Source organism: Pteropus medius, unplaced genomic scaffold (genome assembly GCF_902729225.1).
Source record: "Pteropus medius unplaced genomic scaffold, Ma_sr-lr_union100, whole genome shotgun sequence".
Classification (NCBI taxonomy): Eukaryota; Metazoa; Chordata; class Mammalia; order Chiroptera; family Pteropodidae; genus Pteropus; species Pteropus medius.
In genome coordinates this window covers 843,282-865,137 of record NW_024342475.1, presented here as the reverse complement: position 1 = coordinate 865,137, position 21,856 = coordinate 843,282, and the positions used below count along the sequence as shown (strand labels likewise).

Genomic DNA, 21,856 nt, shown 5'->3' with positions numbered 1-21,856 from the left:
ACATTAGACAGCACCTATGCAGAGCATTTCCATCATCATCACAGAAAGTTCTAGAGGACAGAGCAGGTTTAGGGTAGGCAGGAGAGAGAACGAAATCAGTGTGTGTGTGTGTGTGTGTGTGTGTGTGTGTGTGTGCGTGTGTGTGTGTGTGTGTGTGTTTTCCGGACACGCATCATCAGATTGTTAGAATTGATGGCATCTTCCAGAGTCTCCAGGTTGGGATGAGAGAGAAATCTAAGCTTTGAACTACCTCGAAGGCGTCGTGGCCCATGGGTGTCCAGGTGTCTGAACAACCAGACTGCAAATGGCTCTGTTGCCATTATAAACCCCACTCTGTAAGCACTGCCGGGCAGCGCAGAAGCCATTTATTTATTCTGGATTTTCCAGTTGCTGAATCTCCTCCCTCTCTCTGTCTCCCTGATTTTGATTCCTTTTGCATTATTTTAAAAGTTATAGAAATTTAGACAGTATGGACTCAAAAAGAAGAGAATAAAATTCAACCATCCTCCAATTATCCAAAGAGAGCTGCTAATACCAGAGGTCCAGGCTTCCATCTGCTGTCCTGCATGCAGCCTTCATCCTCCTGTCTCCCTAGCTCCAGAGGGCATGTCCTGATTGGTGCAAGCCTCCCAGGTGATCCCATTGTTCTGGCCAGGGATTGGTTGAATGATGGGCGGTATCAGCCAATGAGACTCGAGGGGAAGCTGCTAAGGAAGGTCACCCAGGATGGGGTGGGCTGCTTCTCCAAGTCCTGGTCTGGCTGCAATGGCCCCAAAGTAGCAGCCATCTTGGCATCCGCCTGTGGATGACGCCAGTATGTGGAGGAAAACAAGAAACAGCAGACAAGCAGAGCTGAATTCTGCATGTGATGCCTGGAGTCGAATCAGATAACCCGGATTCTTGTTTTAAAACCCCACCCGGGTGGTGGTGGGGTGGGGTGGTGGTGCGTGCTTTCTGCTATTGGTGCCTGAAGCACCCTCACCCTCGCGTTTTTATATACTGACAGAGTCTCAGTGACTGGAGTCTACTCTTTTCCAACTAGGCCTGAATTTGGACTTCTGTGTTCATCTCTGCCCAATTGTAGGAAGAATCGTAAGTCAGTTTAACCAGATATCTTGATATCTGATTACTTTTGATATCTGATCAAGTTCCTCGCCCTCCACCCCCCCGCCCCGGGGTGGTATCTGATCACCCCGCCTGCCTTCAGCAGGAATCACACTGGGTAAGTTTACCCAGAGTCCCTCCCTTCCCCCTGATACTTCCTCTTGAGTAATTTCCCATTCACAGCCCCCCACCCTGCTCCTTAGCTACAAATTCTTGCTTGCCCATCCTATATTTGGAATTGAGTCCATTCTCTCCTTTACTGCAAAATCCCATGACAGTGGTCCCTACACCTATGGCCACGGCCCCCTCCCCTTGAATAAAGTCTGCTTTATCGTGCTTAAGTATCGTTGAACAATTTTTTCCCTTAATAGTTAGAATATTATGCTTTTCTTTAACAATTCGCCCATCCTTCCCTTCGTGAATTTAATTAGTTTCTGAAAATTCTGCCGGGAAGAGCCGGGAAATGAAAAAATATTTTTTCTATAAGAATTTAAAGGTTTTAATTTATTAACTTATTAATTTAATGTGGTAAAACATACACAAAACTTGCCATTTTAAAGTGCACAATTCGGTGACATTTAGCATATTCACAATGCCGTGCGACTGTCACCATTATTTCCAGGACATTTTTATCACACTGAAAGGAACCCTTGGACCTATTAAGTTGTCACTCCCTATTCCTCCTCCCCCAGGTCCTGGCAACCAGTGATTTCTCTTCTGTCTCAGTAGATTTGCCTATATTGGGCATTTTATATAAATAGAATCCTACAATACGTGGCCTTCTGTGTCTGGCTTTTTTCACTCAGCATAATGTTCTCATTATGGCTGAATAATATTCCACGGTATAACTATACCAGCTTGTATTTTTATCTATTCATTTGTTGGTGAACATTTGGGTTATTTCAACTTTTTGGCTACTGTGCATAGCGCTGCTATGAACATTTGTGTACAAGTATTTGTTTGGATCCGTTTTCAATTCTTTTGGGTCACCGCCTAGGCGTGGAATTCCTGGGTCTCCTCTTAGTTTTTCACTAAGATAGTTTTCAGTAGCACAGGCATCCTCACCCAGAGCAATTTGCAACCCAGAGGTTTCCCAGACTTCGAAGACACTTGAGATGGGATGATATCGGCTTGAATCCTTCTCCCCTTATTCCACGCAGAGCGGTGTGGAGCGAGAGTTTGGGGTATTTCAGCCTTTCCATGATCTCCACCAGACCCTCTCACTTCCATCCTCTGATACGAATAATTGCATTTTTTTCTCCGTCTTATACAACACCAATACCAATATTTGGGGTCCACTCTCGACTTCCGGCTCTGTGGAATCCGCAGATCCTTCCCCGACAGACAGGCCAGGGCATCCATCACTGGTGGGGACAGAGATGCTCTCCCAGGTCCTGGGTCTTGGCGGAAGGTGCCCAGAACTGATAACCTCCAAGTTCACGTCTGGCAGTTATTCCTACTCCTCGGACAGCCCTGAGCCGCTGAGTTCCAGCCTCTGTTTCTCTTCTGGTGACGGCAGCCTCTGTTTACCTGAGGCTGTGGGCCGCACTGGATAGTCTAGGCTGACGGCGTGATTTATGGTGGGGTCTCGGGCCATATAATATTGGTTTGACCTATCGAGGTTCTTGAGACCAAGGTCAGCTACATGGGCGGTCAGCTGTATCTCTGTGGTTGACCCCTAATAAAAGTCCTGGAAACCAAGTCTGGGGGGAGCATCCCCAGTTGGCAGTCCTCTCTATGTGTGTTGTCACGTGTCACCGCCGGGAGGAGTAAGTGCTATTGTCCGACGACTCCGCTGGGCGAGGCCTTGAGTGCCAGGTCTCTCTTGGCCCTGCCTTTTCACATTGCTGACTCGAATCTGATGCTTCTAGTGTAATCAACTGTAACCCTGAGTATAAGCAGCTTTCCTGAGTTCTGCGAGTCCTTAGTGAATAGATTAACCTAAGTGTGGTCTTGGGGACCCTACACCTGTACCCACACAGCGCACTGCACAACAGTGGGGATATCTTGAGATATGGCACAGAGGTGGTGGTCCAGCTCTTTGGAAGGAGACGTCATCCGCTGGGCGGAGTCCAGCTTCAAGGTCGGGTCCTCACCAGCTCCGGTATCTCCCTTCATTTAGTCCCGATGCTGTCACTGTGCGCCCTCTGTCGGCAGATCTTGGGGAGAGCTGGCATTACTGTTCACAGCTGAATAGATGACCCTCTAGAAAGGGGAGATTCAAACTTTAGCCTCAAACAAAATCTGCCCTCTGAAGCCCATAGTGTAAAGAGCTGCAGGCCCGCCCCCTCCCATCTCCCTGAGAACCAGAATAGCACTACTCAAGGTCATGACTGGGGAGGGAAGGGGCCCTTATGACAATGCACATCCCAGGCTCCAGCACAGACCCAGCAGCCCAGACTCTCAGGGGACGGGGCCTGGGAACCTGCATTTCAACAGACCTTACAGGGGATTCTGCCTGGCAGGAAGGTTTGAGAACCGCTGCTCAGGGCATTCGGAGAAAACGTACAGGAGCGCGCTCCTGATGCCATGCTGGCTTCCGGTTAAGCAATGTGGGTGTCCACAGACATCTGTCCCCTCTTTGGGAAAGCCCACAGCCATTAGGCTGTGCTTCAGGCAGACTCCCCCCCACTGCGCCTCCCCACTCACACATACTTACGTCATTAGCAGAGGATCTGCATTTGTTCCGACCTGGGGACACAGGAGGAGAAGTTGTCAGGGAGGAATGACAATGGTGGAAGGCATGCAGAGACACCTGTGGGTGGCACGGCCTCTGAAATTCTCAGTCCCAGCTCCGCTGATATGAGGGTGCCTCTTCCCATAGTGCTTTAGACATTTGTAGAACAGGACTGGGGTATATGCTTTACCCAGGTATTATGTATAAATAAGTATTTATTGAGCACGGGCTCCGGATCCAGATGGAAGGGTTCAAATTCCGGCTCGGTCCCTTTAGGAGCTGTGTGACCTTGGATCATGGACTTAACCTCTCTGTGCCTCGCTTTCCTCAACCATCAAACAGGAATTTATTTGGCAGAGAGTAAATGTCTACTTTGTGCCAGGCGCATTCTAGGAGCTGGGGATATAGCTGTGAACAAAAACCCCTGTTCTCAGACAATTTATATTAATAATAATGGTAATAGTAATAATAGCAATAATAATCACAGCTTACAGAGACTTAGGCTGTGGCTTACAATGTGCCAAATGCTGTGCTAGTGCTTTACCTGAATTATCAGGTACAGTTACTCCCATTTCACAGATGAGGAAACTGAGTCACGGAGAGTCCTTTGCCCATGGTGACACAATTAATAAAGCAGTAGAGCGGGGGCCTGGACACAGGCAGTCCGGCTCTGGAGATGACACATTCAGCAAACATTTCCTTATAGGCCCCCTTATGTGCCTGGTCCAATGGCAGGTGGTGCTGGGGAAACAGCCGTGACCATGACAGTTCTAGCTCTGCCCTCCTGGGGTTCAGAGTCCACTGGAAAGACAGACGAGTCCCTACGGAGTAATGTCCCAGAGTAACGTCCCAGAGTGGGCAAGGATGGAATGAGGGAGCTCAGAGCAGGTGCTTGGCTCATTCTAAGGGATCAGGGAGGGCTTCCTGGAGGAGGGGTCCTCCTGCTGGGGTGTGAGGAGGCAGTTTCATTCAGTGGTTGAGGCAACCAGCTTTGTAACCAACATAATTGCCTTCTACTCCTGACTGTCCAGCTGTGTGCCGGTTGGCAGGTAACATATCCTGATCTGTAAAGGGGCTCACGGTAGGATTCATTTTGTAGGGTGGTTGTGAGCACTCATGGGGGCTGGGCCCAGAAAGTACCTGGCACGCAGAAAGTGCTCAGCAAATTACAGCTCTTTTGATTACAGAATTAGCCAAAGGACTTCATCAGAAAAAGCCACGGTGAGGGTGCTCCGGCCAGGGGAACAACCTGTGCAAAGCCCCTGAGGTGAGAGGCCACCAGGCCTTTTTAGAGCCAGTTCCTGCCACCCCCCTCCTTTCAGTGACAGCAGCTACAGCGTCACTCCTGAGCAAGGCAGATGGAGGAAAGCTGGGGGGTTAAGTCTCAATCTGTCCTCCGTCCATGTGGCAGGGGCTCCTGTGTCACCTGGATTACAAGCCAAAGTCCTTACTTTGAGGCCCTAGAGGATGTGCCCTGACTTCCTAAATATTTGCAAAATGAATCAGGGATCCAATGACCCAGACTCCCCGGTGTTAGCACCTTTGCCTATAAAATGCGGAACCTCATGCTGTTGGGGTGAGGAGTTATGAGGGGCTGCCGTGTGGAAGGCTTAGCACAGAGCCTGGCACATACTAGGTTCTCAATTATGGCAGCCGTGGTGATGTTTATTCACAGCAGAAAGACGGGGATGTGCCAAAGAGGAGGGGACTTACAGAAGTGTCGCAACCGCCGGTGAAAAATAAGGGACATGAACACAGCCACAGCAAGGACTACGGTTATGATGATGATGATATACTTATAGGACAAGGCCTGGTGTGACGGATCCGTGGGAGGTTCTGCTGGAAGAGGAAAAGAAAGCAGGGATTTAGATGGAGAGACTTTTGGGGTTTTTGCCTTCCCCACAAACATTATCCATCGTTCCTTTAGGAAGCTATCACTCGGCCTCCCTCAGTCTATGAGAAGCAGTTCGCACACACACTTTGATTCCTAGGATGGGACTTTGATCCAGGGCTGGCCAATCAGAGCATTTCATTCTCTCTGGCTGCTGTGATTGGTTTGTAAGGAAGCTGTGACCTAAGCTGAGCCAATGAGAGCCAGCCCTGGGACTTTGGCTAGAGCTACTGAACGTGCTGCATTCTTTCCCGTGGGGTTATTAAACCAGTGGGATATGAGCCATAAGCTTTGAACACCATCTTGCCTCCCTGAGGGGACAGTCTGCCTGAGAATAAAGCCAGCGTAGAGAAAAGCAGAGACAAGAGAGGTAAAGAAAAGTTCTTGGGTTATTCAGTTGGAACACATGAATCTGAAGGCGCTTTTCAATAAGGTTCCCCTTTTGCTTGGACTATTTTGAGTTGTGCTTCTACTAATTGCAACCGATAGAGTTCTGCCTCACACACCCGGAAAGCCCTTTCTGAGTCCCTGGGGAAGAGGCGCCACACAACTAACTACCCAGCCTGGCTTTGCAGAGGGGTTTACCCAGGCGACTGTATAAATGTTGGGTTAACAGACTAAGCTGAGCCTGTTGGTCCTTTCGTGAGGGGGCAGGAGAAGGACGGGAGTCAGGGAGCATTCTTGTGGCCCGGGGACTCCCTCACCCAGGTGCCTCCAAACTCCACACTCCTCCCTCCGAGCGAATCCTGCTGTCACCGACTCCTTCGGTTCCTCTGTTTTCCTCACCCGGGGGGCTCCTCACCTCTGAGCACGACAGTCAGTTCTGCCTTCCCAGTCCCTACGGTATTGGTGACAGAGCAGATGAACGTCGTGTTGATTGATTCGTCCATGGAATGGATGAGGAGCCGGGTGCCGTGGGCCACGGCAGAAGATGGCAGAAGGCCCATCGACCTGGGAGACACAGATAGGTGAAGAGGTGGCCTCTGCTGAAGGCCTACAGTGACAGGTGATCGAGAACTCACTCGATGACATAATACTGAAACCCGCACAGCATCTGTAAGTTGAGAGCAACCTTGAAGTTCCCCCGGCTTCTTCTCACGTCCACACTCAACCTATCGGCAGATCCTGTCTGTCACACCTTCAGAATCTATCTAGAATCTGGCCACTCCCCAGGGCTCCCATGGCCCCCGCCCTGGTCTGATGCCCCTACTCCTGGGTCACTGTGGCTGCCTTCTCACTGGGCTCCCTGCTTCCACCCTTGTCCCCCACCCACTCTGTTCCCACTCAGCAGCCTGAGCGATCTTATTAGGACGAAGTCGGCTCACATTTCTTCTCTGTTCACAGCCCTCTCGCGGCTTCCACCTCACTCAGAGTAAACTCAAAGTCATGACCACAGCCACAGGTCCCACGTGAGCTGGCCCACGACACCCCTGACCAGAGGATCTGCAACCCGCCCCTTGAATAATCCAGTTAGGCTCCCACCTCAGGGTCTTCGCATACGCTGTTCCCTCTGCCTGGAATGCCCTCCTCCAGCCACCCACACAGCTCGCCCTCAATCTCCTTCAGGCCTCTGTTCTGACGTCACCTTAGTGACACCTTCCTTGGCCACTTTGTCTTCTCACAGCAGTATGTACCGTATGATGTTATCTTATTATTCCCACCTCCCCCCGACCAAAGCTGGAGTGGAAGCCCCACGCGGGGAGGGAATCTGGTCTGTTTTATTTACCAAGGCGTGTTGGACAACAGCACTGGGAACAGAGTAAGCAGTCAGGAAACACTGGTTTAACGGATGGAGGAGAGAGAGGCATAGAGACTCGGGCGTCTACAGAGCTGGGCTGGAAACCTGCCCCATGAGCCTGCATCGCGGTGCTTTGAGGCAGGACCGTAAAGGTGCCATCTGTTGACACCTATGGAAAACTAATGACCAACAACTCCTTTGACGGACAATAGAGAAACGACTGTGACTACCCAGAGGATGGTGGACAGGTACGGTCACCACCACGGCATTTGCGTAGGTGAAATGAGAAAGCGTCTTCATTTCTGCGTTCGGGATCGGTTAAAAAACCGATGTCATGCGCTTCTGACGCAATCCCAACAGCATCACGAACGGGCTGTGGGCATTTTGAAACGCACAGAAGATCAGGACTGTTCTGTGAATGGAGAGAGAGAGATGGACCGACGGACAGAAACGTGATAAAACAACACAATGTCAGTGGGAGAATTTATGTGGTGGGTTGTTGAGTGTTCGCTGGAAAATTCTTACAATTTTTCTGTATGTTTGAAAATTTTCCCAATAAAATGATGGGGAAATCGGGAATGTGGATCTCTGTGCTTTCGTATGGAAAGGTGTTCATGAGATAGAGGAAAAGCTTCAAAATTGCAGAAAGCACATTTTTTTTTTTTTGTTTAGAAACACAGAGGAAAAAGGACAGGAAGGATATATAACAAAAGGCAACAGTGGATGTTTCTGGAGGTGACTGGGTACACTGAACTCTAGGTGCAACATTCTTCTTTTTCTTTATAACTGTCTCGTCTTAAGTTTCCTCAATGATCGTGAGTTATTTTTGTAATAAGGAAAAAGGCCTCATAAAAATCACGTCAAACAATTTACCCCTCTGGCTTTTTCTTCCCTAACGCTTAACCCCAGCACTGATACGAGTTTGAGAAAATCTTCGGGCTGCTCTGTGCTTCAACGTGCTCGTCTACAGACTAGGGGCAGGATTCGCTCCTTCGGAGATGACCCAGGTGGCTGTGGGGGTGACACAGCCCGAAGTAAGAGGATTGGGTTTGGAGTCAGATGCCAATTGGAGAGCCGCCTCTGTGCCTTCATGGCTGTGTGTCCAGGGCAAATGATGGCACCTGTTGGGGCCCGGCTGATTTTTAAGCTGGGCGTGTCGATCGTGCTGACTGTGCCCGAGTGTGAGGATCACACGGGATGAGCTCAGTACCTGGCACGCAGCAGGCGGCACGCCCTGAAGAACAGGTGTATCGGCAAGCCTGGACCAATACCTCTTGTAACCTCTGCGTGCGCAATGCAGAAATTTCTCTGGGGCCCAAGTCGACTTCTCTCCTCTCTTTTTACTTTCCTGTCTCCCCTCCTCCCTCAGACCAGGGAGTCTGGGCCCCCAGCTCCTCCTCCCTCAGACCAGGGTCCAGGTCTACCCAGGACTCACGTGTTCCATTTATAGCCTGTGGGCTCTGGGTTGCTGCGGACGTCACAGTTCAGGGTGGCCTCACTTTGGCCGAGGTACCAGTTGTTGTCATAGCCGGAGATGGAGACTTCGGGGGGGTCTGGGAGAAACAGATACGCAAGCTCAGAGACAGGGAGCCTTCAGAGGGGCTTAAAGAGATGTGAGACTCATGTCACAACAGGAAAAGGCCTCTGGGTTTGGGGACCAGCCCAAGATGGAGAGGCCTGCGAGGAGTCTGGGGCAGCAGGTCCCCTCATGGAAGCCTGGGAGCCCTCGGTGTGGTGGGAGGTGGCAGGGTGCAGAGAGGGCTTCTCAGGACTCGCCTCTCTCTACTCGATTTTCTTTCTACTCAATTTCCTGGCATGCCTTGGACGTCCTGTGAGAACAGGCCCCTTGGGCACTCAGAGCACAGAGAATATATTCAAGGCTCTGACAAGTCCTACAGAAAAGAATCCTGGATGACCCTACATCAGCTGGCTGCTTATCCATCCCAAACGTGATTGACAGAAACATTTCAAAGTCCCCTGGGGGAAGGCTAACGAGACAGAGTGTTTTTATTTTTTTTTGGCCCGGTGATTGGGGAAGTCAGTGTAGATCCCCTCCTCCCTCAGGCCCAATGACAATGTTGAGGGGTTCCAGTGTAGACAGTGCCTGAGGGAATCAGTGTAGCAACTGCCTGGGGTGGGGAGTATTCAGTGTAGACAATGACGAGAGGACACGGCCCTTAGTTGAGCCAGTGCAGATGACACTGGGGCACAGAGGATTGACGAGTACATTGAAGGGACAAAGCAGACAGTTCTTTGGGAGGGCCGGTGTAGACAATGTAGCGTGTCAGAGCAGACGGTGATTGGGGGCGCAGTCTAGACAACATGCAGAAGGCGACTCCCGCACTGGGAGGCCACAGGGGCGTGACGGAGGCGGTCTAGCAGGGGTTCCCACCCTCGCTCACACTTGGGCACACTCACAGAGCACAGTGAGGGTCACAGGCAGCAGGAAGGGCTTTTCGAGGCTCTCGTGCTCCACTGTGCAGGTGACATTCCTGCCGTCAACCTGGCTTGTGGGTATTAAGGTTAATACGCTGATGACGGTGAATGTTCCAGGCAGGGTCCCTGGCACCTGGCTGTTATTGGCCTTCCCATCCAGGGACCAGTAGATTTGGGCAGGCGGGCGACCTTCCGTGGAGGTGCAGCGGGCCACGGGAACAGGCCCCTGGCTGAGTGGGCTGAGCAGGGCCTTGGCATCGTTCTTGGGCTCGGCTGGGGAGAGGAGCAAAAGGGACAGGTCATTCCTCACCTGTAGTCATTCAACAAACGTCTTGGCAGCAGAGGAAGATGGCTAATTGAGGGTACAGGATGGCCAGCTTCAAATTCTAGCTCTGGCCCTGAGCAGTTGGATGGCCTTGGGCAAGTCTGAGGATAATGACAGGATCACAGGCAAAGCTCTTAAAATGGTACATGGCACATAATAAGTGCTCAGTAAATATTATTACGGTAATTGAATACATTGCCTGGCTCTGTGATGGGCAATATTGGGGACCCAGCAATGGCTCAGACAGCCCCAACCTTGCCTCCATGAGTGTACATTCCAAGGAGAAGACAGACTTCTTCTCTAGACAGTGACAACCCAGAGTGGGCAAGGCTGAGATGGCGAAACCCAGAGGGGTGCCTGAGTCAGGGCGGGGGGCAGTTAGGGAAGGCTTCATGGCAGAGAGGAGGGCTGAGCCCGTGCCCTGGAGGTTAAGAGGGGAAGTGATTGGCTCAAGGTTGTAAGTGACAGAGCTGGGCTTTCTCTCAAGGTCTGTCTGACTCCAAAACCATCTTGACCATCTCTTAACCATCATTCTGCTTATTCTCAGACCTGATACTCTGCTGGGTCCCTTCTCCATCATTACCTAGGTTCTCATTTACTGATTTCTCTTTCACTTGATTTACTGGTTTTCTTTGACTGTCATCCTAAACCATAAGACCTGAAGTCCCAGGTTTGCTGAAATGACCAGGGCCGCCTCTGCTCTGGTGCTGTGTGCTGGGCGCTGCTCCAGGCACTTACCCTGTCATGAGTCGCTCATGCAAGGCCTGGGACAGTTTCTGGCACACGAGCGAAAAATGTCAGCTCTTAGTCATCCTCATAGCAATATCCATTTTACAGATGAAGAAACTGAGGCACAGAGACTTCTTACTCAGTTTCCAAGAGAAGGGCCTGCTGTAGTCTCTCTGGTGCTCATGAAAATGAACCCCTGACTCCTGGGCAGTTCTCAAGGGCCTTGGGGTGCCCTTGGGGGAAGTGTCCCTCTCCTCCCAGTCTGTTTCAACTCTCCCTTCCACTCAAAGGGAGTGACTACAGCTGACAGCTCTCAGGAGCTCACAAAGGACTCCGTTCTAAGCGGGTGACTTGGATAAACTCCGGGGACCCTCCGGACAGCTCACGGAGGGAAGAGCTCTTGCTACCGGCCCTATGTTACAGGTGACCAAAGGAAGATGCGATAGGAAACCACTTGCCCAAGCCGGAAGTGGCAATTGGGATGCAAACGCAGGCCTCCCCTTCCCTCCACCCCACAACCCCCTCCACACGAAGCTTCTCCCCACAACCCTGCCCTACCGCCTTCTACTGTCCCCACAGGACCTTTGCTCTGGAGGACAGCTCACTCCCTCCCGGGCCCTGCCCACCCCGCTTTACCACCCGTGCCCCTCACGCCTCTCCCATTCGCCCCCCTCCTCCCCGCTCACCGAGCACGCGGAGCCAGGTAGGGGCGCTCTTGCTGCCCTGCGGGAACGTGGCGAAGTGGCAGGTGTAGTTGGCTTCGTCTTGGGCGCGCAGTCCCCGCACGACCAGCGTTGCGTCCCGTAGCGCCTCGCCGGGCCTGGCGGCCACGAACTCCAAGCGACCGGGCTCCGGGAAGTTGGAGTTCGAGGGGTAGCTGGGGCCCTGCGTCGGATGGAAGACCGCCACGCTTAGGGAGCGCCCCGCCAGGTCCTGCCACGTCCATGTCACCAGCGTCACCCGTACGTCGTGCTCCTGCGTCTGCAGCTTGCACGGCAGCGTAGCGTTGTTGCCCAGAAAACCGCGCACCTGGCGAGGCGCCAGCACAGAGACTGTCTGGGATTCTGCGGGGAAACAGGGGTGGGGAGGGGTGAGACCTGGGCTCGGGTCTGGATGAAGAGGCTGCCCCCCTGGGGTCTGGAGCCCTTTGGGAGTGTGTGTGTGGGGGGGCGGGGCGGGGAAAGGGGCGTCAAGTCCCGATCGGAGCAGGGGTGAGAGTGACACAGGACCAACCGGGTCGGTGCCAATTCACTGGGCTATGATGATTGCACTTTTTGCTATTACTGTATTTCCTTGATCTCAGCATCATCAAATTTTAAAATTGTGCTTAAAAATTACACTTGCCCTTTAAACCGTTCTAAAGCGGCGTCACTTACATTCACGATGTTTTGCGACCATCACCATTACCCAGTTCCTGGACTTTTTTTTAAATTGCCCCGGCATCATCAATTTTAAGATGTAATTTTAAGTGATACTGTCTTTAACAGTAGGACTCATCGTCAGTAGTTAGAGCAACTCTGATCTAGAGGAGTGAAAAGGGAAAGAAACTCTAGGTCTTAGAATCCATAAAATATGATATTATTATTATTATTATTATTATTATTATTATTATTATTATTATTCTGTGTGGAGCCGGCTTGGGAAAGTTTATAGGAGATCCTGACACAAGAAAGGAGGCAGCTGTATGTAGCTCAAGGGTTTTAGATCCCTTCAGACCTCTGCTGTGAGGCTTTCAGCAGGTTACTTAACCTCTCTGATGCTTTGCGCCAGTTTTAAAATGGGACTAATAACACTTAACACTCACAGGTTGCTAACATAGACTGGGGGCTGTTCTGAGGGCTTCACACATCTCTGTCTTTCAACTCAGCTCCTTGAGGCGAACACTACTGTCAGCTGCACTTTACAGATGGGGAAACTGAGGCCCAGAGTCATTTGCTTCAGGCCACCCAGAGGGTAACTGGCAGAGGTGGGAGTTGAACCTGGGCCACCTGCACACAAGAGTCCTGACCTCTAATCCACCTCTAATCCACCATATGAAAATCTTCCTGCCTAAGGTTCCAGCACAAAGTAGGTCTTCAACGCATGTTGGCTCTTATTGATATCAGTAAACACGATGCTATGCATTTTTAGTAATAATAATAAGGATAATGAGGTGGAAAGGAGTAGAGTTATTTGAACCCCAGTCCTGCCACTCACTAGCAACGGCCCTTTGTTTAGGTGGTTTCACTCCCCTGAGCCTCGGTTTCCTTATCTGTAAAATGGGGATGGTTACGACTTAATAGAGTTGTTGAGAGGACTAAGCGCTAAAACCTGTATAAATCTATATGCACGTGCCAAGCACTCTAAAAGGCAAATATTATAATTATTATTATTATGAGGAAGAGGAAGCCGAGAAGTAGTGGGCAGGGGTACCCGGAGCCTGCTTTGCGGCGGGAGGGCACAGTCTGGACACGGGGAATTGTGGAGCGGTGAGCAGCTTGTCTGGGTTCGCATGCCATGCCCGCTCTACCGCTGACATGCTGTGCAGCTCTGGGCAAGGAAGTCTCCTTCTCTGGTGATTTCCTCCTTAGCAAGGCTGCCATGAAGATGAAACTGGGTGCAGTGGTCTTCCTGTCTGCATGTTTCCGTGTACCCACCACACTCGAGCCAGGCACTGAGCCGCTCCTTTACGTGTGGCCTCCTCCAACCCTTTCCACAGCCCCATGACAGATGTACTAGTATTTTCATCTATTGGACAGAGGGGGCAAGTGAGCCTTGAAGGGTCGGGCCAGCAAACAAGGGGCAGAGCCTGAGTTTAGACCCAGGCCAGGCCTAGCCCACCCTGCGCCCAGGCTCCCTGGCACTGGGCTCTTCTGCTCTGGTGGAGGGGACCCTGGCCACTGCTACTGCTACTTCCTGCTGGGCGCCTTGGGCAAGTTACTTCTCTCTGTGCCTCAGTCTCCTCATCTGTAAAAGGGATCACAATAGGACTCATGCTGGGTTTCTCCTGAAGGGGCTTTAGGTCAGTGGCTGCCGCGTCCTCTTTCTACCCTACTGCGTGACAAGGTCCGGAGATGGGGACAGAGGCTTCAAGGAATGCATCGTCAAGAACGAGGACGTGGCATGTGTTTAGGGATAATTGGTTTCTTAGAAATGATCCTATTAATAGGGGGAATTTAGGTAGCACAAATTCTTGTAAGTGTAAACGCTATACAAATGGATTTCCTCAAAATTGGCTCTGAAGAAAACATAGTAAATTCCCCGCGTATGGAGTCAGCTCTGGTCACCCTGACGTGTCCAGAATGCATAAACCCTTTATTTGAACAATTATTAAGGGAAATTCCTTTTGACGTGCCTCTTAAAGATATTATGAATATATTATAACAAGCTGAATTACTAGAACCAGTTTATACTCCTGTTCCCATGCAGTTAGTAGAAAAATTAGTAAAGGATAAGAAATTTACTCATAAGCCTGTGCCTACTATAGAAGGGCCTCCTTTTGTGGCCTAGTGGATAAATAGAAAACTCTGGTATCCACCTAGGGGGGCTAATAGTATGAAAAGATTACCTGATCTTCCTTTGCCTTATTCAGAAGCTTATAATAAAGATAGTATACATGTAGTGAATAAAGATAGAATTCATGTGCCTTATAGTAGTTTAAGTTTCATAGAAAGGCTGGCTAGGTCGGGATCTCCTTGGTGCTTAAAAACAAAGGAACAGAAACTTAGCTTATGAAAGCAGCTTTGTAAAACTGATTTTTATAAATATTTTCCTCATTACTGCACCAAGGAAACTTTTGAACAGCTATGAGAAAGGTTCAGCTTGAACTTTAGATATAGCATAAATCAAATAGCATTTAAAAGATTTCTTCAGGCAGAAAGAAGAACAATGTCTGCCCACAAGCCAATGCTTGCTGTTATGAATACATCTATCACCTTTACTTAAATCAAACTGTATCTTACGTAATAGATATAAGAATTAAAAGTTTAGATTGTTCCATCAGGTAGTTCTGTTCTAATGATTGAGAGAAAAATGTACTAGTTAATCATGAACATTAATAATAATATACTCTATAAGATTTTCTGCTCCGCCTAACCACAGAAATTTAACTCCCTGCTACCTTAACAACAAAGTATAATCAAATGCCAAATAAAAAGTATAAAAGTTGTACTCAAATCACAATAAAACGGAACAGTGTCACACCGCCTCTGAGCTGTGTAGTCGACTGTCTCCCGTGCCGACGCCTTGCCCACCTTCGGGGCCCCCTGGATCCTGTCGTGGCTGGACCGCAGCAAGTGGCTCTCTGTGAACTCCTCAAACCTCAGCACCCTCTTTTCTGGAGAAGCACCCAGATTCTGGGAAATGCTGAGCGGAGTGGCTCTGGCTTCCCCAAGGTTACATTCAAGTATTATCACTGTTTACACGAATTATTAGTCATTGTTTTTACTGAGTGCATTCAACATTGCTCAGCATCCTCCCCAGTCATACGAGGGAGATAGGATTCCCTCACCCCTAAGGCATTTTATGGGAACAGAGAGCTTAGGTCACTTTCCTGAGCTCACATAGGTATTAATGCCTAAAGCTGTTTTGAACCCAGGGCTATCTGACTTCAGAGCTGCATCTCTAGTGCTTGGAACACCACCTGGCACATAGTAGGTGCTCAATAAACACGTATGGGCTGAATACATGCATACATGAATGAATGAATGAATGAATGAATGACCACACCCTTAGAGCTACTGCGCCCCGCCCCCCCACCCGCCTATAGCCATCAGTGGACAAGCGGGACTTAGGAGCATGATCTGGGCCTGGTGAAGTGTCTCATGAGTCATTCGGCTGATCCTCACCCTACCGAAATCCAGCTGCTTTCCAGGTATTCCCATGTCCCTCCAACTCTGGGGAGAAGGCTTTGAGGGGCGAAGGGGGTCTGGGGGGAGAAGGGGGCTGGGGGGCGATGGTCAGCGCGCTCAGCCTCGGGGTGCCCAGGAGGCCGAGCGCCCGAGTTGGTGGTGACAGGGAAAGCAGGGGCCGAGGGACTGTGAGGGTTTACTCACCGGCTCCCGCGGGCGCCCAGGACAGCGACAGCAGCGACAGCAGCGACAGCAGCAACGGCGGCCACGCCCAGGTGGCGGCTCTGGCCATGCTGCGGCTCCTAAGGGCAGCTGGGCAGCCGGGCAGGGGCGCGCCTCCTCCTCGCTCGCCCGGCGTCTGCTCGCTCTGCCGGCGCGGCCGCCACTGGTTCGGATCCTGAAGTCCTGCCTAGGAATCCCCCCGGGGGCCGCAAGCCACCGGAGCCTGGGGGTGGCGGAGCGGAAGGTTAAATTATCCTGTCTCCTCCAGCGCCGCGACAGGAATAGACCTGGGCGCAGCTTCCCTGTGCGTGCCGGGGACTCCGATCCTTCTGCGCCTGCGCGGGCGCGCTGCAGCCCTGGAAAGTGATTGGGACTCGGATGGAGCTTCTGATACGTGCGTATCCACTGGACCCGCCGGGAAAGTGAGAGACGCAGAGAGAGTCAAGAAACACGTGTGGGCTGAATGCACGCATACATGAATGAATGAATGAATGAATGAATGAATGAATGACTTTCTAAAGCTGGCGGCTGGTGACAGAGCTGAGTCAAACCCACAGTCGGGACAGATCCCGAGTTCTTAACCCCAGGGCTTAACCCCGCTCATATCTGGCAAATTGCTTCTCCTTTGGGGGCCTCAGTTCCCTCATCGGAAAAATAGACATGATAATAGTATCCACCTCACAAGAGGGTTTATAAGGCTTAAACAAACAACTACTTAGCCCAGTTCCTGGCACATACAGTAGTTTGTACTCAACAAACAGCAGCGGTAGCAGTAACGACTATTATTTTTGCTTTATAATTATCCTCAAATACTAATGTTGGTGAGAATGATGATTTATTCATTCTTCATTCAATATATATTTATTGAGGTGATTGCCAGGAGCTGGGGGAAGGTGGGGAATGGGGAGTTATTGTTTAATGGATATCAAGTTTCTCTTTTGCAAGATAAAAAGAGTTCTAGGGTGGATGGTGGTGATGTTTGCGCAAAAACTGTGTGCTTAAAATTGGTTAAGTTGTTACATTTAATAGTATGTGTATTTTACCACAATGAAAAATTAAAACAAACAAACAAACAAACGTGTTTATGAACCAGACAATATTCTGGACACAGGGATGTAGCAGAAATAATACAAAAATCCCTGCCTTCACGTAGCCTGCCGTATGCTTGAGGAAAACAGACCATTTACAGATAAATACACAGAACACCATCATATCTGGAGGTAATAATGGTTATGGAACAACGTGAAGCGGAAGGAGAGAAAGAGAGACCAAGGTAGACAGAGACAGAAATGGGAGAGAAGTGGAGAGAGACACGCCCTCAGAGATAGGGAAATAGACACAAAGATAGAGATAGAAGATGAGAGACAGGCAGAGAGAGATGAAAGACAGAGACCCAAAGACAGAGCAAGATGAGAGAGAATTGAGAGCCGACAGACGCAGAGAGTCATATGTGCAGATACAGAGCATGAAGACTTCCTGGTCCCCTGCTGCGTCCATCCTGGCCGTGGTCCCCACCAGGCCCACTAACAACTCTGACCCTTGTTCCATGATGTCCCTATATCTTTCCAGAAAACTCCCCCTTTGGCCTTTAGCCACTTTGGAGGGCTCTGTCCCCATGACCCTCTAGGACTGGGACCCCGTGCCCACTCCTGGCACACGGCCGTGGGCGTCGCTCACCTTGGATGTATGTAGGTGAATTTCTGAATGGAAACCTAGAGGTTGGTCTCTGGGAAATCTCTCAATTTTCTGGCACTCTTGTTCTGGGATGCTGAGTTATTCTCCGAATTGGGGAACTGGGACTGCTATGTTCCTCTTCCGGACCATGCTGTCACCCTTCGGGGTTCCCCCTCCTTCCAGAACCTCTGGATGGTTAGAGGCTGCCCTCCTCCCCTGCTGGCTTTTGGGCTTCAGATTTGCGGCCCACCTCATCCCATATTCTGTCTCTTCCCCACGGGGCAGCTGACTTCTCAGATGCAATGGGACATCTGACAACAAACCAGTAGAGCTTGGTCTTGAATAATTCCACGTAATGGGAAGGATAGAAGCTCAAAAGTGGGGTCGAGGCAGAGCCAGAGGTCAGGGATGGGCTGAAGGTTAGGGATGGAGCTAAGGATAAGGTCAAGAAAAGAGGAGTCTCAGGGAGAGCCTCTGGTGGCTGATGTACCTGGAGGGGAGAAGTTGGATCAGTAAACACTTGGGAAGGCCAAAAAGTCAATGCCGTTAAAATCGCTGCATTAAATAAAATGTCAGGTTTCGCGTCTGGAGGAGACTGGGGAAGGACGTGAGGAAGGGAGATTGGTGACATTTGGAAGGGGTTGGTTGAGACGAGGAGTTGTCTGGTCCTCCCTGACCGCCCCCCTGACCCCTCTTCATTTCTGAGCCCTGAGGGGAGGTCTGGGGTCCCAGTGAAACCACCCTCCTCTGGCTCCTGCAGTGCGTTGGGCTCCCCCACCACGGCCCTTCGCTCCTCGGAATCATTCAAGTGATATATCTTTATTGAGCGCCTACTATGTGCTAGGCCCTGTCCGCAGTGCTGAAGATAGAGCGGTGAGCGAGAGACGAAGGTCTTGCCCACTGGAGGTTCCATGCTGGATGAGAGTCGGAGAGAGAAAGGTGATTATAAAGCAGACAGGCACTGTGCCGGGGGGTGGTGAAAACTATGAAGAAAAATGAGACCGGGTAAGGAGAGGGGATGAATTTCTTCAAGATCCTTCCTTTGTGGCTGCCAACATTTTTGACTCCCTCCAATTTTCCCCATGTGTCCTTTCTTCCCAAGGCAGAAGCCGAAAACTCACAGCTTCGGTGTTTCTCTGAGCAAACGTGAGCCTGCGCACTAGGTTTCACCCACTGGCTTGCATTTGGAAGGCACAGTGCCAGCCAATTCCGAGCAGATGTTTTACAGGCGCGGCCTGGTTCGTCCGTTGTTCTTTTCCTTGGGTCACCTCAGCTGCCCGTCCCGGATGGATCTGCCCCTTCAGCCAGGATCTCGGGATGAAGAAGATGTGCAGAGAAGAGCCACAGCTGACCCGTGGTGAATGTATAACACGAGTGAGAAATTGACAATGCAAGTCGACAAGATTTGGGGCTGGTTCGTTATTGGTTCGTTATTGAAATTTAGTGAAAGCTGACTGATAGAAAAATCATCTGTGAGCTGGTGAGTTTAAGTGGAAACCTAAATGAAGTCAGCTCTGCAAATGCCTGGAGTAAGTCTTTCGGGCATGGGTGGGGGTGGGCAAGGGGAAAGCAGATGCAAAGGCCCTGAGGCAGAAACCACTTGCTGACTTTGAGGACCAGTGAAGGGACCATTGTGGCCGGAATGGAAAGAGCGACGGCGGGTATAAGGAATAGTACAAAGAGGTATGAAGGGGACAGATGTTACTACATGGCCTAGTAGGCCATGGAGAGCTATTATTTACATTTTAATGGCCGTGTGGGGAACAGGCCGTATGGGGGTAAGGTTGAAGTTAGTAGGGGAAGAGACTGCAGTGGTCTGGGCGAGAGGCGATGGAGGCTCACTTCAGGGTTGCGGAAGGCAGGTGAGAAAAAGTGATTGGATCCCAGTGTTCTTTGAGGGTAGAGACCCAGGGCTTTGCTGACGGATTGGATGTGGGACGTGAGAGGAACTTATTTCTCTCCAACGACCCCAAGGCTCTGACCCGAGGGGAGGAGGAAGCCCCTTTGACTGAAACTGAGATGATCATGGGAACAGCAGATTTGGAAGAATCAGCAAATTTTGTGTTAGACTCTCTGCTTGCTTCTCTGGGTCTCCGTCAAGACTCTCAGTTCCTTTGGAGTTGGGGCCAGTTCTAGACGTTTTTCTTCACTCGAAGATTGAAATAGCTATTGAAAGAATAAATAAGTAAATGGATATTTCCATTGGGCCTGTTGGAGTTTCTTGACACCATGGTTTTCCAACTTCTAGATCCAAAAGAATGCCCTAGAAGCTGGCGTAATCGAGCGAATATGAATATATTTTCTTATTCTTCCCTTCCACGTTGAAGAAAGAAGTAGCATTGTTCTGCTTCTTCCCATTCTTCTTCTTTTTTGATTACAGTTGACATTTAGTATTATTTTATATTAGTTTTGGGTGTACAGCATAGTGGTTAGATAATGATATAATTTAAGAAGCGACCCACCCGATAAGACTAGTACCCACTTGGCACCACACAATATTATTACAATATTATTACAATGTTATTACAATAGTATCAACTATATTCCCTATGCTGTGTTTGACATCGCTGTGCTTCTTCTTGTTTTTTACTTCGCAACATAGCTTGGCGATCTTTCCATTGAAGGACATAGCAAGCTTCCTCACATTCATTCATTCATTCATTCATTCACTCATTCATGCATTCATTCACAGCTGTGTAGCATTCCATTGTATAAACACATCATACATTTCGAACCTGTTCTCAGTGGATGGGCTTTTCGGGTGTCTCCAGCCGCCGATTTGCTGGATCCGAGGCCATTGCACATTTGTGGCTTGGGAGGCTGTTGCCAAATCATCATCCAGCTCTCCCGCCAGCAAAGTGGGTGAGTGTGGCAGTGTTTCCTACCCGGGGACCCTCATGGTAGTAAGCTGAAGCTTTTAAAATTTCAGATGCGAAGCTTTGTCCCAGGTTTCTGATGTGGGAACCTATAGGCTGGGCGTGGAGGATGTAGGGGAGAGAAAGAGAGAGGAAAAGAGAGGGAGGGGGAGAGGGAGGGGGAGAAGGAGAGGGAGAGGGGTGAGAAGGGGGGGAGAGAGAAAAGAGGAGAGGGGAGGAGAGGAGAGGGAGGGAGGCTGGTAGGGGTGGGGGCTCCAGTTCATGACCCCTTGGCTCAAATTCTGGCTTCGCCAGTTCCTGTCTGACGGTCCTAAGCAACTAGTGTTGATTTGCTCGCCTCCTTTTTTCTCACCTGTTACATAGGGAATCATAAAAACATGTGATGGTTAAATAAGTTACTTGGAAATCAATGATACGGTTAAAAGAGTATTTATTTAGCTGCTCAACAAACGGCAGCAACTATTATGGGTGTCCTGAGGCTTGCGAAAGGCCCCTGCGTTGCCTTGCTGGGTGCTCTTGATTGGGCGCTTCTGTCAACGGCAGTAGAGAACCATAGAGAGCCTTACACAGCGCAAGGACCTTGCTGCGGCTAAATTCCACATTTCTCTTGCGGCAGATAGAAGTGACAAACCCCATCCTGCCTTCTGGGGTTAGGCAGAGAATGGGGTGTTGGGGTCGATGGGGGCAGAGCTTTCATCTATACTCAGAAGCTAAACAGGAAAAAACAGGAAGGAAAAAAGAACTGGCTACCAGAGAGCACTTCCTGTCATGTCCCACCCACCCCATGCCACCCCCTCTCCCCCACCCCCCAGCCCCACCGTCCACGTCTGCTCTGGGTGAGGCTGCAGGGAGGTGCCCTGTACTGGCTTTTCCCCTCCAATCTCTCCTTCCAAATCCCACAGGCTCCCTAAAACCCAGGGAAGGAAATGAAACCCGCCCGCCACAGTCTGATGACGAATCAGAGCCACTTTCAGCTGGTCGCTGCCGTCTGCTGGACAAAGTCCAAATCCTTTTTTTTTTTTTTTTTTTTTTTTTTTAACAATTATATTTATTTTATTTTATTTAAAAATATTTTTATTCAAGTATGGTTGGCATACAGTGTTAGATTCTTTTCAGGATACGGCATAGTGATTTGACATTTATATGCCTCACGATGGGATCACCACGATACGGCTAGTGACCATCTGTCACCATACAAAGTTATTACAATATTATTGACTATATATACATTACATCCCCGTGCCTTCTTTATTTTATAATTGGAAGTTTATACCTCTAATTCTCCTTCATCTTTTTCATCCATCTTCCCAGTTCCCTCTCCTCTGGCCACCATTAGTTTGTTCTTTGTATCTATG

The 21,856-nt window shown here is 50.0% G+C and overlaps 1 protein-coding gene across 2 annotated transcripts; it reads right to left on the bottom strand.

Moving 5' to 3' along the window:
* Nucleotides 1-1,601: 1,601 nt before the first annotated feature.
* Nucleotides 1,602-16,282, bottom strand: PVR (PVR cell adhesion molecule). 2 transcript variants are annotated; one of them, XM_039866162.1, is made up of 8 exons: nucleotides 15,934-16,282; nucleotides 11,587-11,964; nucleotides 9,829-10,119; nucleotides 8,846-8,963; nucleotides 6,475-6,623; nucleotides 5,495-5,617; nucleotides 3,764-3,795; nucleotides 1,602-3,309 (listed from the first exon to the last, which is right to left on the bottom strand). In XM_039866162.1, the coding sequence occupies exons 1-8, from the start codon at nucleotides 16,019-16,021 to the stop codon at nucleotides 3,238-3,240; spliced, it is 1,251 nt and encodes a 416-aa protein (XP_039722096.1). In that variant the 5' UTR covers nucleotides 16,022-16,282; the 3' UTR covers nucleotides 1,602-3,237. The 2 variants fall into 2 exon arrangements, with proteins under 2 accessions (XP_039722096.1, XP_039722095.1); XM_039866161.1 differs by having other exon boundaries at nucleotides 5,495-5,620; nucleotides 15,934-16,281.
* Between the last annotated feature and the right edge of the window lie 5,574 nt (nucleotides 16,283-21,856).

What these genes read in the sequence shown, in the direction of transcription:
- PVR (XM_039866161.1), bottom strand. Translation starts at nt 16,021, where the DNA reads ATGGCCAGAGCCGCCACCTGGGCGTGGCCGCCGTTGCTGCTGTCGCTG. An exon ending in CTGGGCGCCCGCGGGAGCCG is followed by an intron (nt 11,965 to 15,933) that starts GTGAGTAAACCC and finishes GTTTCCCCGCAG; the next exon opens with AATCCCAGACAGTCTCTGTG. An exon ending in TACCTGGCTCCGCGTGCTCG is followed by an intron (nt 10,120 to 11,586) that starts GTGAGCGGGGAG and finishes TCCTCTCCCCAG; the next exon opens with CCGAGCCCAAGAACGATGCC.